This window comes from Neolamprologus multifasciatus, chromosome 7, assembly GCF_963576455.1.
Source record: "Neolamprologus multifasciatus chromosome 7, fNeoMul1.2, whole genome shotgun sequence".
Lineage (NCBI taxonomy): Eukaryota > Metazoa > Chordata > Actinopteri > Cichliformes > Cichlidae > Neolamprologus > Neolamprologus multifasciatus.
Window position 1 is genome coordinate 5,730,389 of NC_140445.1, and position 17,848 is coordinate 5,748,236.

The 17,848-nt window shown below is 42.7% G+C and overlaps 1 protein-coding gene across 14 annotated transcripts in view; it reads right to left on the reverse strand.

Moving 5' to 3' along the window:
- ppfibp2b (PPFIA binding protein 2b) overlaps positions 1-17,848 on the reverse strand; it is a 128,353-nt gene that overhangs the window by 6,375 nt on the left and 104,130 nt on the right. For 12 of the 14 annotated variants that reach the window (XM_085169150.1, XM_085169159.1, XM_085169157.1 and 9 more), the window contains 12 exons: positions 13,763-13,919; positions 13,281-13,313; positions 10,671-10,703; positions 9,382-9,517; positions 9,166-9,285; positions 8,925-9,075; positions 6,159-6,270; positions 5,995-6,083; positions 5,739-5,861; positions 5,150-5,275; positions 4,876-5,064; positions 1,980-2,180 (listed from right to left, as the gene is read on the reverse strand). In XM_085169150.1, coding sequence (XP_085025276.1) covers positions 1,980-2,180; positions 4,876-5,064; positions 5,150-5,275; positions 5,739-5,861; positions 5,995-6,083; positions 6,159-6,270; positions 8,925-9,075; positions 9,166-9,285; positions 9,382-9,517; positions 10,671-10,703; positions 13,281-13,313; positions 13,763-13,919 — 1,470 coding nt within the window. The remainder of the gene's footprint in view (positions 1-1,979; positions 2,181-4,875; positions 5,065-5,149; positions 5,276-5,738; positions 5,862-5,994; positions 6,084-6,158; positions 6,271-8,924; positions 9,076-9,165; positions 9,286-9,381; positions 9,518-10,670; positions 10,704-13,280; positions 13,314-13,762; positions 13,920-17,848) is intronic. The other 2 variants (XM_085169160.1, XM_085169153.1) reach the window with 1 other exon arrangement.

Sequence of the window (17,848 nt, forward strand, 5' to 3'; positions counted from 1 at the left end):
ATGAAAATGTGCAACAGATCACTGATAATGACGATTGTACCTGCAGCTGAGTCATAGTCAAACATGCACTTCCCATGTCACCTTTAACAGGGTAACCATGGTGATGATCATCAGCCATCTTGGCTCAAACCGCTCAGCCGAAGGGGGGAAACGTGGCGTCATAAACAGCAATGACAGCCACTGTGATGGTGAGAATGGAGATGATGATGATGATGATGATGGAAGCAGGTTAGTGCTTGATGTAGGTTAAGGCATGCTGCTGCTCGTGGCTCCGCCCAGCAGCATAGTCTGTTACGTTACCTTACAGAAATACAGAATATGCTTCCTGAGGAATTCAGTGTTTTCCACATGAAGTCACCTAACTCTTAGTTTGTGAGTTCAACCACATTAACAAGCAGAATGCTTTGACATTGGCAGGGTAGCCGGGTCACTGTTGTTGCTGTCTTGATGTCACTAAACTATTCTCCAGTCAGTCTCTTGTTCCCGCGGTGAACAGATTCCAACTCTACCACCTCGGACTGCCAGTAAAGGTAATACCTGTTCTTCACTGGAAAACTGCTGGTTCTGGTTACTAACCTGAACTTACTGCGGTTATATGCAGCAAGCCAGAAATGCCAAATATCACTTTCTGAACTGATGATGTTACAGAGCAGAACAAGAGCTGGAGTCACTACACGCGGTAAATTTTGAGTCCTTACATAGAATGAGAAATTGACTTAAATGGCAACAATTTATGGCTCTTATAATTTAAGACAGCATGGATGTTCCTCCTTTTGCACGTGCAATCTACCTCTGTGGGAAACACTGAAAATGTCCAGTACAGGCCCCTATAATGATGCACAACTAAAAACTAAATAAATAAAGGACATTGAACATTTTACACATCTGCTTCTACTCCAGGGGTGTCAAACTCAAATACACAGTGGGCCAAAATTCAAAACTGGAACAAAGTTGCGGGCTAACGTTAATATTTATTGAAAAAAAATCTTCCTCCAGATATAAGAATGAATCTTTTCTTATGGACTCAAATAAGTTTTGCTGGAAAACTGAATATGGAACAAGCAAAGCTTAATACTAAACAATATAGATATTAGCTGTATAATACCAGTAGGCCAGCTCTAATAGTAATTTGGCATGGCTTCGCGGGCCTAATTACATTTGGCCCGCGGGCCAGAGTTTGACACCTATGTTCTACTCTGATCATCAGAAAGAATGAATCAACTTTTGCTCGTGTCGGATTTTGTTTATTAAATGATTTGATAAACCACACGTTAGCTTCCTTTCTTTGCTATAAAAATACTATTACAGTCAAATATGAAAAATAACGGTACAAAAATCACCACCTCAAGTTTCAAACAAAACATGCTATTTTATGATTTTCTCTGCAATGATATAAATAAAATCCCTCCATTATTTTTATGTAAATATTGCACAAGTTCATCTCGACCATGTAACAGAACTGCATTCAAGCTGGTTAGAAAAATCAAAGGTCACACATAAAAAATAATCTACTGGTGGCGCACACACGTTGGCTTAATACTGTACAAGAAGACATGTCTGTATATGCTGTATGGATTACAGGAAGTGATGTCACGGGAATCCAGAGAGAGGCTGCGTTCTCTCGTGATGAGTTAGAGTCATGGCACAGGTTTGAGGCTGAGGTTGGGTTAGTTAGGCATCTGACCGGAGCTGAAATCAAAATACTTGAATTGTGCTCGTCTCAGGACTCCCTGCAGCGTGACAAGCAGCTGACTGAGAAACAATCTCTAAATGTAAGGCACAGGGTCGGGCTGATGGGCGGGGCTTAAAGAAGCACATCAGGGGATGGACTGAGGTATTATGGGCTGCAAGCAAAGGAAGCAGAGTAGTAGCAGAGATAGCTGAGTGGCTAATAGACAGGATGACAACAGTCATCCGTGTTGTTGGTGTTACAGTTGTTGCCATGGAGATGGGTCGGCTCTGCTATCTTCTAGCCCCACCTGGTCCCTGGAGCGGTCGGGCTCTCGGTCTAGGATGGGGCTCAGGCCTCTGAAGCCAGTGTAGGGCCGCATCTGCACCCCATTCACTGCAGACTGTCCCGACTGAGGCGAGGAGGACTCGATGGGGCAGACATAGTCTGTAGATTCATCCGGCCGTCTCCTCCTGAGGTGAGTCAAGTTAGAGAAGCCCAACTTCTTCGGCTGCAGTGAAACAGGAACAAAAGCATCGTCATACTGTCACGCTTCAACAAAGCAACAGCGACTGCTGAGAAGACTTTTAATGTTAGAACAATGTGACTAATGATAGGCTCTACAACAAGAAGCAATACGTTTAAAGCGTGCCAATCACTACTCCTACATCAACACTGTCAATAAGAATGATTACCCAACTCACTGATGTGATTTTCTTTACTGATTTGTCATTAAGAGAAACTGCCTTCAGTTGTCATTAACAGCTGAAGGCAACTATTTAAAAAAATCTTTGATAAAACTACAAGCATCAAACCACAAACAGATGTTGTGACTAACAGCTGAACTTTATGGAAGATGCAGCCGCCTGTTGAGGAATATATGGAGACCAAAACAGAGCTAAAAGGAGATTCATTAGATGTTGTAGATTAAATGTTATTGTTACAAGTTATTCAGATGCAAACTGGAGATCTTAACACCAACACTACAAAGGGATGGACTCGCAGTCCTATGCACAAAAACTACAGCAAGGACAAACAACTCTGAGAGCTTCCTTGATCAGATTTAAATCAGGTAATGGGGTTTTTTGGTTCCCTGGTTCTTTTGATCACACCTTGGAAACTTGAGATGCACTGAATATCTTGAATACTTGTAATTCAACTGATACACTGCACTGGTATTACTGCCAAGCAGTGTTGGTCAAGTTACTTGAAAAAAGTAATCAGTAACTAATTACCGATTACTTCCCAAAAAAAGTAATCCCGTTACTTTACTGATTACTTATTTTCAAAAGTAATTAATTACTTAGTTACTTTTTAAAAACACGATTTACAACCTGAATAGGTGATAAAGTGATAGATCTTTCAGCCCAATTCTACTTTTTCTACATAATCCATCATACAAAATGTAATCAAATGGAAAAGTCTCTTTTTAAAACTTGTTTTATTAGTTTTAATCTTTTAACTTTATGCATCAAGTAAAAATTAAATTATATGCACCATTCTCTGACTGGAAGAAATTTGTTTAATATTTAAACCTATTTTCTGCACATTCCAGCACATAAAATATATATTTTTTGTGTGTTTACACTCAGTCTTTCAAATAGATGCAAGTAAAACACAGCAGAAAATAAATAAAGTCAAAGACTCAGCGGTCCTGTTGCTCTATTTTCACCTGTAAAGCAGGAGTCGGGGTAGGCGGAAGTTTACCCTGGTGCAGGTGTGCCGCAGCGGTCAGTGGAAGAATCCGCGAGTTTCTCTGTGAGTTTCCCATTACGTCGTAGCTACTCGGTGCTTGTTTACGGTTTTTTCGGTGTAAAAAGAAGTTTTCTTCCCACGCACAGCGGACACTAATGTTTTTGTCACTTTTTATGGAATCAAACTTAAAGTAAGGTCAGTACTTCTGCGCTTTAAACGCTGCACACTCACACTCTCTCCCGCACTTGATATATTATCCATTGTTGATCTGCACACAGCTGTTGTCACGAACGTCGCACTCACTTACGTCACTGTCATGAGACATTCTCGCAAAAAAAATCAGTTTTAGTAACGCAGTTCCTACAGGAAAGTAACGGTAATCTAATTACCGTTTTTGCAATAGTAATCCCTTACTTTACTCGTTACTTGAAAAAAGTAATCAGATTACAGATTACAAGTAACGCGTTACTGCCCATCTCTGCTGCCAAGTGAAAAGACCAGAGCAGCATGAAAGGGAAGCTGACATTGCAGTGGGCTGCAAAGGAGCTTGCAGCTAAAACACTATTTCTGAAATGCAGGCTGACACTGAGATCAAAACAGTGCTGTGCTCAGTTTTGTTCCATCCATCCATCCATTCGCTTCCGCTTATCCTTTTCAGGGTCGCGGGCGCTGGAGCCTATCCCAGCTGCCATAGGGCGAGAGGCGGGGTACACCCTGGACAGGTCGCCAGTCTGTCCCAGGGCCAACACACAGGGACAGACAACCATTCGCACTCACTTTCATTCGCACATTCACACCTAGTGACAATTTGGATTATCCAATTAACCTATCCCCACAAGCTGCATGTCTTTGGACGGTGGGAGGAAGCCGTCTTGTTTTGTTCCATTTCCTGTAATCACATCTGTATGGATTTTCCTAATATCTGCTCTTTTTTGTGTTTAGTAGATGTGAATGAGGGACACCGGGCAGCGACACACAACAACATTCATCAAATGTGTCCTCTAACATCTGTGATATCGTCACAAAGCACTGCTGGATTTTACTTCATAGCTGGCTCATCTTGAGGGCAAAATCTAACTTAACAATAACAATTTCGTTTCGTTTTTTCCACATAAACATTTCCTGCATTAGATGTAGCTTAAGAAATTTAAGATCTAAGTGTCCAAGATCATAAGTGGATCAAATGCAAGCGTGAATTCTCTTATGATGAATTATTCTTCTATTATTACTTAATTATTTTCTTCAAGAGGCGCTTTGAGCTGACGCTGTGGCTGATGGCTGAGTCTTAAAGATGTGAGGAGCAGCAGAGCAGTTCCCACTGGCTTAAACTTTTGGAAGAGCTCGGAGATTAATCCGAGCTGACACGCTGAGGTCTCACCGTGGATTAAGGCGCTTTTCTCACACTTTCAGGGAGAGGGAAGGTGTTAACTGGTCTCTTACGATGCCTTATTTTACCTACTGCCTGTGCTACTCTCAGCTTTATAATTGAGTCTTTTCTTATATTTTCTTACCTTGACTTTAGCGGTGATGCTGAGTGGGGAGTATCCTGTCGCCTCAGTGTACTCCCTCTTCTCCTGCTGAGCCTGAGCTCCTACTAGGTTGTTGAAGTTGGTGGTTAAGTGGCGCCTCAGCAGAGTTTTCTGAGGAGGGATGTTGAGCAGCATGGCCAGGCTATCAGAGTTAAACCGAGGCTCCAGCATCTATTTGAGGAGAAATGATGTCAGATGCTTTTTAAATTCTTCTTTTCCATTTTGCTCCAGATGCCGGCTGCTTTTATGTACTCACTATCAGCCCTCCATGCACGCCGCTGCCCCTCAGGTTTGGGGCATACTCTGCAAGGTCCACAGATCTCAACCACTCCATGACTCGGTGGTTGGACCACTGGACAACCTCACTGGGAGTGAACTGGCTCTGTAACACAAATGAATGCATTTTTTGTTCTAGTTTGACTTTTTAACAGTTTCTCAGCCTTACAAAGTGATGTTTTCTGGCAAATTTTGTTTGCACGAACTGATTAAAAAAATACAAACCAACATAGTTATATAAACTGTCAGTCTGCATGTGCAAATGTGGCAAAAGTGGATGTCCCATTCTGACCACCAACATGTGCATCTGTGAGCAGGAACTTAGCTAACTCTGACGTGACGCCACACATACAGGTAGTCAGAACAAGGACTTCCACAAGCGATGACCTTGAACGGGTGATCAAGTTTTTGACTTTCATGGATGGAGTCTTTATGAAAAATGCGTGAGGTACAAACACAATGTACAAAAAGAACTTACAAAGAAGATTTGAAGTTTTAATTTAAGAGTTCACTCACTAATGGCTCTTTTGCCATCTTTGTACTTTGCCGTATAAACGAGTTAACAATACCTCATTGCCGGGCCTGCGTTTGAGGCAGTTGGGATTGAATTTGTTGACATGGAGAACATGAATGGCACACTTGATGCTGAGGTGGTGCAGCTGGCTGGTCACTTTAAGGAATAATAAGTCGTTCTAACATGGAGAGCAGAGACAGATACAAGAAGGGAAACATGTCATACATCCCTTTTATTTTTACTGAAAGCTAATTCCCCCCATATGGTAACGCTGATTTAACTTCACATGAATTGATTAGTTACAAACTCACCACAGTGAGATACTGCAGCATCTGCCCATCCACTCTTCCTTCATTAAATTGGTCTTTGTACTGAGGAAGGCCAATATCATCAAGCCAACCTGGAACAAAGAACATAACTGTTTTCTCTGAGATTTTCCCATATGTGTGTCTGTGCGTATGAATCCTTTACATACGGGTAACCCAGAGGTAATCGAGCTCTGCAGATTTTTCAGGCTGTTTGCTGCTGATCGCTTTGATGGACAACTGAAGCTTCTTCCTGTGGAGTGGATTCTTCATGGCCATCTCCTGTGGACAAAGAGAAACGATTGGCTTTTTCCTCCTGTTACAGTGTTGATTAGCTTCTGATGTAAACAGGTAAACCACAGTTTAAAAGCAACAGCAAGGGTCCTGTCGTAAAGGTCCTTCATGGTTTTATGTGGCTAGGCAGCGATGTTCTGGAGCAGCTGCAGATGTGAAATCAAAGACTTGCTTACACTCAACTATTGCAGTAGTCGCCAAGTAGTATGTCAAAATGCTACAACTCCCATGCCATTAAGAGTGGGGAGAAGGTCTAAACAACAGAACCTCTACTATCTCTTCGTAAAGTCTAATGACATCCATTTTTAGCGTGTACGATCAGCAAGGGTTGTAGCATCACTGTAGCATCAGTGCATCGTCTGCATAGTGAAGTGCTGTAATGAACGGCGGACCTTTTTTTTTGTAATCGACCCTCATAGTCGAATGTGGAATGATGCTGAAATAACTCCAACAATGAGCAAAACATGAAAGAGTTTTCCAAATTCTCCAAAGTCTCCTATCTGTGAAATTATTGTTTAAAAATATTTTAGTATCCATTCATCGAACAAGTGAAAAATCCCTGGTCAGATCATGGGAGGAGACACAAATCCCTTTAGGTTTGCGTTAGAAAAGCATTCAACCTCTTCTCCCCCCTCACACACACAATGGCTAAAAGATATAATGTCTTGTATGGATTTAGAAAAAATTAGATATACAGTTCGTGGGTCTAAAAATAAATTTTATAAACTGTGGTCCCCCTTTCTGGACTTCTTTGAAAGGCCCACAACTACTGTTACTGAGTAGTCCAATTATTTGTTGTTTTAAGGGTTAGGGTGGGAACAAGATTTAAATTTTGGAATATTCTGAAGCATTTTGTGTTATTGTATACATTGTATTGGAACCTTTGTCTAATAAAAAGACCTTTGAAAGAAAGAAAAGCATCCAACATAAAAAAAAAATCTGCCAAATATAACTTGCAGAGCTGCTGCAACAGCAGCAACCATCCATTTGCTCATCCTTTTCAGGGTGGCGGGGGGTGTTGGAGCCTATCCCAGCTGTCATAGGGCGAGATATACCCTGGTCTGTCTCAGGGCTAGCACACAGGGACACCATTTGCACTCACATTTACTCCTGCATTTTGGACTGTGGGAGGAAACCGTGCACGGGGAGAACATGCAAACTCCACACAGAAAGATTGGATGGAATTGAACTCAGGACCTTCTTGCCGTGAGGCCACAGTGCCAATGACGTGCCACCATGCTGCCTGTTCTGCAGCAACCTTTTGTGAATAAAGCAACAGCTTGAAGTAGCTTCTTCTACTGCAAAAGTGGTTAAATTGGCAGATAATGGTAATGGCCTGTATTTGTATAGCGCTTTTCTAGTCCCTAAGGACCCCAAAGTGCTTTATACAACCAGTCATCCACCCATTCACACACTGGTGATGGCAAGCTACATTGTAGCCACAGCCACCCTGGGGCGCACTGACAGAGATGAGGCTGCCGGACACTGGCGCCACTGGGCCCTCTGACCACCACCAGTAGGCAATGGGTGAAGTGTCTTGCCCAAGGACACAACAACCGAGACTGTCCGAGCCGGGGCTCGAACCGGCAACCTTCCAATTACAAGGTGAACTCCCAACTCTTGAGCCACGATCGCCCCTTAAATTGGAAGATAATGTGGAGCACCCATAAATTAGTAAACCTGCAAAATGACTGACAATCTGACCATCCATCCATCTCCTTCCGCTTATCCGGGGCCGGATCGCGGGGGCAGGAGCCTAAGCAGAGAAGCCCAGACCTTCCTCTCCCCAGCCACCTCCTCTAGCTTGTCCGGGGGAACATCAAGCATTCCCAGTACACCCAGAAGGTGCCCAGGAGGCATACTTGTCAGATGCCCGAACCACCTCAACTGGCTCCTTTGGATGTGGAGGAGCAGCAGCTCTACTCTGAGCCCCTCCCGGATGGCTGAACTTCTCACCCTATCTTTCAATCTGACTATCTGATGGTAATTTCATTGAATTTAAATGATTAAACTAACCTTTTAGTAATAAAAGCCATTCAAGTTCTGGTTGCACCTAAATTTAAGTTGCATACCATAAAGGACAAACCTGAAAAGTATATTCAAAGACCGATTTTCTATTAAAAAGATGAAGAATTTAATGAAGAACAACTTAAAGAAAAATGGTCAAAAACCATGTTAAACACAGTACATAAATAAACAAACAGTTGTGTACTCCTAGCAGAAGGATATATAAGGTGAGGTATTTAAAAAGAAAATCAGAAACTCCAGCTTTCTGATACGGCGATCCAAGGTTTGACAGTTTCCATGGATCACAGTATCAATATAGATTAACCCGAAGAAAGAAACAGAACTGATCAAAGTGATCTCGATGAGACGCAGAGAAAGGTTGGAGGTGGAGATGAGGTGTGTGATGTGACAGCGTTGAAGGCGAAACTAAAGAGCTGGTTGAAAGGCCGAGGCAGGCGTTACTAAAGACTAAACAAACAGACAGACGGCAACAATGATCAGACAGGTAGAAATGGAAAATATGTGACACACTGTATGGAAAACCAACACAGTGTGATTGTGTGTGCCGGTTGTCTTAGAAGCATCACTTTAGGAACCATACTCTATAAAGCAGCGATGCGTTTGAGCGTGTATACCTTCTCTAGGTCTTGTGGCGTGGCTGATAGCAGAGTCTGACCGCTGGTGACCCACTGGCGAGCGAGGATGCTGTACTGACCCAGTCCAATGTCTTCAATCCAGTCACACACCTGCTCTGTGTTCCACTTAGAAAACGGCGTCTTCAGATCTCTGCGTAGGAACAAAACACCAAAAAGTGAACCGTGCACCTAATCACTACTATTTACTTTATTAATATAGATATTTTATCAATTAATATACCGTGTTTTCCCTGAACGGGCCAATCGAGGTCCAGCTGTAGCTCTGAATCCTCCCCTCTTGAAGTCTCCAAGCTCTGGGTCATGAACTTGGACAGGACTACCCGACTGACTGCGACGGATCCTTGCAGACAGAAATGAGAACATGAGTATAAATATAAAAAGTTTAGGACACCAAACGTGCTGTTAAGTGTGTGCTCTGTATATCCTTAAAACATACTTCCCCCAGAGTTTCCTAATTCCTCTGTGACCCTTCCTGTTCTCTGGTGAGACGGGAGACTGCTGTCCAGAGTCCACTCCAGAGGACAGCGGGGACTGGTCTGATGGAAAGCACTCCTCCAGCTTCTCTGAATGCTCTGCCACAGGAAAAAAACAATGAGGAGGGGAATCACTGCAGCAACCTGAGGGGAGCTCTGGGATCCAGAGTATCTGTGTTTCCTGCTATGGACCAGAACAACATGAACATCTGCTGCTCCAAATTAAATCACACGTATGGGAAATTGTTCTGTTTGGAAAATTGACCGTCTCACATTGAGATTTTTCATACATGCAATAACAAACCACTTTTTGTACAGCACTACACCTTTTATGTGCACCAGACCCACAGTTTGAAATTCCCAGTAAGGTCCTCTATTTCTTTTCACAATATTAAAGCTCCTACTCATACCTATAGTCACTGTTCTGGAATTACTTTCCTGGCTCCTTCTACAGCTGGTACCATGACAGGATTACTGATGGGACCAATAGGTCATAGACTTTGTGTTTAAGCAAATATTCTTTACTAAAACCTACTACAAATAGTCCAAGGACAACTCAAAAAGAGATTTAGGATTACTCTAAAGAAATCCCAAAACACAGCACAAACACTACACATCCAAAGACAACACAAAAGTAACCAAGTGACCACAAAGACACAAGAGAACAAATGCAAAAAGAAGGCTCTATACACAAAAACAGAATTTCACTACAAAAGAGACACGAATTTGTGTCTGAGAGAGAGACAGGACTACCTTAGAGAAGACAAATAACCATAAAGAGATGCAAAAGACAAAACAAAATGACAAAAGAAACAAAGCTCCAAAGATTTGCATCCCAAAGTGACCGCAGAGATGCTAAATTGCTGCAAGAAAGGCTTTAAACAAGGCTAGAAACAAATCTGAAACGCCCACAAAAAACATAAAAAAATATACCAAGTGACTTGGTACAACCAACAACACAAAGAAACAGGAAGGTGCACAGAGCAGCTGGAAAAAAGACACCAAAGGAAAACAGCTACTGAGTGACACAAAGACATAATCGTTAGAAAAAGACTCAAAACTATTTTGTGTGTCTTTCTCCTATGTTACTGTGTCATAATTCAAATGTGGCTGTTAAACTGTCCAATATTTAACAGTGCTACATAAAACGATGCAGATAACTTATTTAGCCCCAGAAACAGAGACAAGCTGGCAAATTCTTCTCAACAGGTTTGTAAGACTCCTACACTTAAGGGTGAAATGATATACCCACCAGCATCATAGAGGTCATGTTTTCCAGGAGATCCTGATGCAGAAGAGGTTAGTTAAGTGAGAAGGATGCAAGCAGAAAAAAAGCAGAAGGCATTATTAGTCAAAGCGTCTTTGTCTCCAAAATAAATGCTGAATACATGTTTGATTGTAAAGCAGAGCTGTTGACGGTTAAGTCTTTAGAAGTACTCTAAATTACTGCTTCAAGCTCATTACTCCAAATATCTGTCTCAGTTAATATGCGCTGACCTCTGAATATGCATGTTAGTAGGGCTGGGCTATATCATACCGTTTACAGTAATACCGGTGTAATTTTGGGCAACGATAGGAAAATGAAATATCACGATAGAATATGGGTAAAATGCGCATGCGCACTGCCTATGTTTACATACGCACATGGCGGCGACGCAGAATGAGAAGAGCGAAAGCAGATCGTTAAATGAAACGGATGAACCAGAATTGGTTTGTAAAAATGCTGCAACTTCAGTGGTGTGGAACTGGTTTAGCTTTCGTCCATCAGATACACAACAAAGCTCTTTTTTTGGTAGAGCATGCGAGCGGGCCGTCGTTATTACCGTGTTGTTTGGAAAATACGGCACACTTAAAATCAATCCTTTGATTTTTCTGAAAATCGACAGTGCCCCTTATACCCCTGTGTGCCTTATGTATGAATTCTGGTTGTGTTTACTGACCTCGAAACGATTTCATGTGGTACACGGCGCTCGAAAACCTGTCAAATGTTTTAGTACGACTTTGCTAAGCTACGAACCTGCACCGCTTGATGGATTGTCGGAGCATTACGGCTGTCGTAGTTAGGCGCCCCGCAGAGTGATACGTACTGTGCTTCAACATAATATTACCGTATTGTGTGTGTATAATACGGAGCCCCGCAGTGGACATGGGAGAAAAAAAATTAAGACGGACTGTTGCGAGATCTCGCAAAACAAACTCGCAAAGGTTTTAGCCGCATTCTTCGGATGCCGGCTCGACTGGGAGGTCGAGGCACGATGTGCCTGGAAAGCGGTGTTCCTCCCGGCTGTAGTAGGTCTCGACCTCCCGGGTTAGCTTCGAGCTAACGGGTTAGCTTCGAGCTAACGGGTTAGCTTCGAGCTAACGGGTTAGCTTCGAGCTAACGGGTTAGCTTCGAGCTAACGGGTTAGCTTCGAGCTAACGGGTTAGCTTCGAGCTAACGGGTTAGCTTCGAGCTAACGGGTTAGCTTCGAGCTAACGGGTTAGCTTCGAGCTAACGGGTTAGCTTCGAGCTAACGGGTTAGCTTCGAGCTAACGGGAGGTTGAAGGCCGAAGAAGGCCGAAGAATGCGGCTAAAACTTTTCCCGAGTTTGTTTTGCGAGATCTCGCAAAAGTCCGTCTTAATTTTTTTTCCCTCCCATGTCCCCTGTGGGGCTCCGTAGTATAACATCTTTTTAAGTTTTGTGGATATTATACATGGTTATGCTGAGGATATGTCGACCAATTTCCACTGGAAATGCCTTTTGGTTAAACTGTTAGCAAGGAATTTGCACTGTTAAATTTTCATATAACTTTAATGCACATAAAAAACAGCTGCTTGTTTAAGTGAAAATACATTGATGGGGTTTTTTGCACTAATAAAGTTGTGGAGTTGTAAAGAATTTGTCTAGTGTCAATTATATCGTCAGTTATATCGTTATCGCAAAATTTCAAATGTATATCGTGATAAATATTTTTGGTCATATCGCCCTGCTCTACATGTTAGTCCATGCTACATCTATCCATCCTATCTGCCACTCAGCGGTAGGATCAAGAATATCTGCCCAAATACTCTAGAACCAGAAAACGATTTTCTAAGATAAGTGCAAAATATACAGGGTTTCTTAAAAGTCCCTGAATAAGAACAGTAATGTATTTTAAATAGTGCTCTCACAGCCAACACAGTACCACAGACTGGTTAGTGCAGCCTTGTTGTGAAGGATCAAAGTGAATGTTCTCCCCACAACAGTCTTCAGATTGTGAAACCTATTTGAAGCAGCTACCTTTTGCTTTCACTCCTGTTTGAACACTTGCTCCTTCAACAGGGAGCATCAGCTGTGGACCGTGAGCGAGTGCAACCCCAGCGAGGCCACGAGAGCGAGCGGGAGCGGATGTCGGATTGCATCCTTCTTTGTTTACTTTGGGGTGTTTTAGCTCGTTGAACTTCATACATACTTAAGCTTGCACTCCTCGCCCTCTCGCAGTCCTCCGATTACCCTCCTGCCTTCTTAAGCTCTGGCTCTGTGTACGCAGATATACGGGTGGCCGTGTGCTTTTATGCCTATTAGCTTTAAAGCGTATGTTTAATTCAGCAAATGCTGATGCGAGAGAGGCGGGCATTATCTTCGACAGCTCTCCGAGTCGTGAGGGAGTCCTAATAATCCCGGGCTTTAAAGCCGCTTCATCCTCAGCGAAAACGGCTGCTCACCCCGACTCCGCTCACCTCTCAGAAAATCTTGTTTCGCTCACAAGATACGTGATGCTTTTGTTTGCTCAAAGAGGCTTTCTCTCAGTGACTTCACAGTCACAGAAACACTGCGTTTCAGTTCTTCTGAAAGTGTATTTTCAGTGTTGACATTTGCGTTTCTGTGAGGGCATACAGTACCTAAAACCGGAGCACTGGCACTCCTGCAGCGAACTGCAGTCGGAGCACAAACAGGAGAAAAGAGCAATCCGACAGCAGAGCAGGCATGAGGAGGAGGAGAAAGAAAAGGCACAGAAAGGAAGCAGTGGGCGAAGAGTTAGTTGACAAAGACAAAAAATATTCTTGTTTTGTTTTGCTTTGCAGTGCAAAATGATCTGTTCACTAAAATCACCTGCTTTATATTCCAAGGAAAAGTTACACAAGAAGGGAAATATGCATGTTGGCTTTCTTGCAAAGCTAAATAAGATGTGTACGGTCACTGTGAAGCTACAGCCAGAAGGCTGCTTGATTAGCTCAGCTGAATAAATGTATTCCCCAAAATATACAAATTTAAATTTTTCCCTTGAGTGCAAGGTCACGCAGATTTTTTAGGTCAAGAGTGAAAGACCTGCATTTGAGATTTCACAGATTAAAACATGGTACTTAACATATACAGCACTCACTCAGACTGTAGTCCTGGCTGTGGCTGTGGACAGGCGAGAGCTGGACGGGAGATAAATACTCTCCGTCTCCGTCGCCGTTCAGCTCGGCCCGCGGCTCGTTCTTTTTACTCAGTTTCCCCGGCAGAGTTTGGTACTTGTTCAGCTCCATGTGGGGATTCTGTACAACATAAAAAGCAAACAGTGTGTTACTCTTTCAGCCAAGTCTGGCATCACATTCCAGATATAATCTTAAAATGTATACAGTTCAATAAATTCACTGCAGCTTTGAATCTAAAATGATTTTCTTAATAGACACCTAACAAAGTGGACACCTTAATCTCTGTATTTTGTTTCTACGTGGCTCCGATTCTCTTTTTTTACATTCTTCTTTAACTACACTGAAAGTTAGTGGCTTTACCCGTGCTCCGATGGCTTTCATAAGACCACAGCGGGGCCGTGAGGTGATTTGTGTTTTTCCTCTGTTGCGTAACCGTCTGTCCTTTAGACAGTGAATGTCTGACGATGCTGGAATATAACCGCACATTAAAGTCATCGGGGTCTGAGAGAATAACTGGACAAAGGCCAGCAGAAAGAAACAGCTGGGAGGCAGCTGTGATGTCAAGTACTAGCGACAGCCACTTCAGGTGGGTCTTGGCCCCTTTTGTGTGTGTGTGTGTGTGCGCGTTTGTTTGTGTAGACGCCGTATGATTATACGATTATATATTGACTATAATGCACTGTGAACTTGTCATGCTGAGAACAAGAGGTCAGAGGGCACCGGGACAGTTACATCACTGTTTGCTATAAAGCACAACATTACTACACATTCTAGCAGTTTCTAAGTGGCCTCACAGAAAAGAAGACAATGCTATGAGCTTGTTTTTGTCTATTATATCCCTCCAACATATCAGTAGGTCATCACTTGTTGATGCAAGTGCATCAGGTCTATTTAAGAGACGCTTTGCCTTGTGTCGATCTTTTTATGCAGCCATGTAACTACTCACACAGAAACTACTCCATTACTTTTTGCTTTTCTGTTACATCTCTCAGTACTCTGCTTCTTTCTGTATGACTAACACTGTGTGTACTTTCAATGCATGATAATTATGTTCAAGTCTTAATTCATATGGCTTGATACTAATTAGTATGTCCCCTTGCCCTTGATTGGCTCCTCCACTTGCCTGTCCTGCTGTTGCCTCCTGCCCCTGCACCTGATTGGTTCCCCAGTCCACGCTTGAAGCTTTAACCTCTGCTTGAAACCAAGAGAACTGACTGTGATTGGCTGCTCACAGCCAATCACAGTCTCTTGTTCTATGGCTGTTTTTATTTTCTCCTAGTTTGTGGTCGTGTCCAAATTCATGGGTTGCATCCTCCTGAGGACCCGGCCTTCGCGGTCTACATGGGCCGGGTCCTCAGGAGGTCGGGTAGGCCGGAAGTAAACGGCTATGGAATTGGACGGTCTAGCCTTCTCGATCTACTCCCGCCCTTAATTCAGAGTATTTCCGGCTGTCAGCGCCACGGCACGAAAATCGAAAATGGACCCCGAAATCTTTCTCCGTTTTTTGTGTTCATTTTTAATTATCAACGAGCTAACCCACATTCTCGCCTGAAAATATGTTTAAAGTTTATTTTGTGGCCCAGAAAGATTAATAAGAGTAATTTTAAAACTTAGTAGCGGCCGCCATTGCCGGAAACTGGAGCTTGGCTCGGCCGCGCTATGAATTCTGGGATGTGGTAGGCCAAGAAGGACACACCCGACCCATCCTTCAAATTCGGGGAAAAGGGGGACGCATTTGTCGGCTGCATTCGGAGGAGTCTACGAATTTGGACAGCCTTCGGCGCGTCGCTGTGATGTAATCGGTCTACAAATGCGGCCTCAGGAGGATGCAGCCCATGAATTTGGACATGACCTGTATCTTGTTAGAAGCTGTCAAGCTTCTGCTCTGTTTCTTTGTTTATTCAGCAATGCAACCACATCCCACTGAGGCACTTAGCCTGTAGACCTCTGTCATGTATCGGTTTGCATCGAAAGGTGTCTGCTTGTGGCCAAAGAGCTCAAATTTGTGACAGAATAGAGAAAACTCTTCTACAAATCTCTGCTCAGTCCGCTGCTTCTAAAAACGTTCTTTACTGCTTATTAAAAGATCATTTCACCCTCCTGCTAGAGAGCTGGGGTCCAATCTCTACTTAACCTTTATTTATTAAAGTTACTTTTTTTAGGTTAAAACTTAGTATTAAAGTGTTTCCTGTTATTTGTGAAACACGTATAATGAGGATGGATGACTTGCTGGCACAAACAAAATAATCCGAACCTGTTAGGAATCACTGAATAGGATAGAGGAAGGACCGCATCATTCTAGACGTTTTAGACTATTTGTTTACTTATAATAAATACAAAATAACAGAAAATTTAGGAACTCTTAGAGGAAAGTTGCCCATTATCATTACTCGCCTCTGTCAGTGCGCCCCAGGGTGGCTGTGGCTACAATGTAGCTTACCATCACCAGTGTGTGAATGTGTGGATGACTGGATGTGTAAAGTGCTTTGGGGTCCTTAGGGACTAGTAAAGCGCTATATAAATACAGGCCATTTACCATTTACCTGGACAAAAACAGTCACAATCACATTTTATAGCCAGCAAACTGTCACGGTCCTGGGTCGGTTCGACCCAGCATTTTGAGTTTCTTATGTTTTGGTTTATTTTTGCATTATGGATTAGTTTTTATTCTCTGGTGATACGGTTTTGATAATTATATTCTGATTCTTTCGTTATCCGATGATGATGATGTTGATGATGACGATTATTTCTGGTTTAGGTTTTGTTATCTTGCCCTCATGTTTGGTTTAGGTTGCCTGTGCTTATTCTTCTCTGCCCGTATGTCCCTCTGTCTGTCCGTGACGTCATTATGCCTGTTTATGAGTCTGTGTCTCTGTCTGTCGTGTGCTTCCTGTTTTATTTTGTAGGTCTGTGTGCTATGTCAGTGCGTTCAGCTTTGTGCTCTCCCTGTCTCGTCAGTGTAATCAGCGTCAGCCATGTCTCCCAGCTGTTTCCTCTTCGCTCCGTTCACCTCTCGTATTTAGTGTCTGTGTCTTCCCCTACTCGGTGTTGCGTCGTTAACGTCTGTTCACCCTCAACTTGCTGTGTGTTTGTAATGACCAGTCCTCCAGCACCTCGGTTTAGGGTTTTTGGGTCCACACAGCCAACCATGACACAAATATTTTACCCTTTCATAAATAAATAGATTTTCTGCTTGAAAAATGTAAGCTGGTGGCCAGAAAGAAGCCAAAAACCATCAGGTGAATGACTTGATAGGTGAAAATTATGTTTGGCATTAAAAAAAAAACAGCAAAAGCAAGAATGTGGTCATGATCCAAATTTTAGAGGAATATATGTGAATATATCTTTAGATACAGTTTCTTATCATTGGGGGGGGAGTTGGTCATGAAGATTAGTTAAGGAAGGAGAGAAGGAAAGTGGCCGCTGTAATAAGAGCTGTCTGAATTCTCTTAATACTGAAGAAAAGGTGCTTCATTTATTGCCTCATTTAACAGAGGAAACCCTAATCCACCCTTTCTGAAAGGAAAGGCGATCATCTCGACAATTCAAAGCATCGCACGTCAGACCATTCACAACAATAAACGATCAAAGTAACTGATGTTTGGTGCAGATTATCACGTAAATAAATCCTGCTTTCTTATTACATAACATGCAAATATGTGGATATGTTTTAGCCCAAAGCTGGACTATGAACCACTCTGTTAAAATTCTTGCTTTAATCAAGGCAACGACTACAAAGGATCATCTCTTTAGTCGGAAGAGAAAATACGAGTGGACAGCAGGGTGAGGTTTCCTGCGGGGAGTCTGCACAGGAGAAGATTAGTGATGTAGTAGAGACGAGAGACCACAGAACGTATGAACCTGTAGTTTCGCCAAGTAAAACAGCCAATGTGATATGAGCAGGTGGTGGCGACTACATTAACCCTTTAAGATCTACCATAGAACCAAGTCCACCAGAGCTTATATTATATTTTTACATGCTGTGGAGCCATTTTTGGGAGCATTTCAAGTTGATATACATCAATACAACCATTATAGCCCAAATTAAT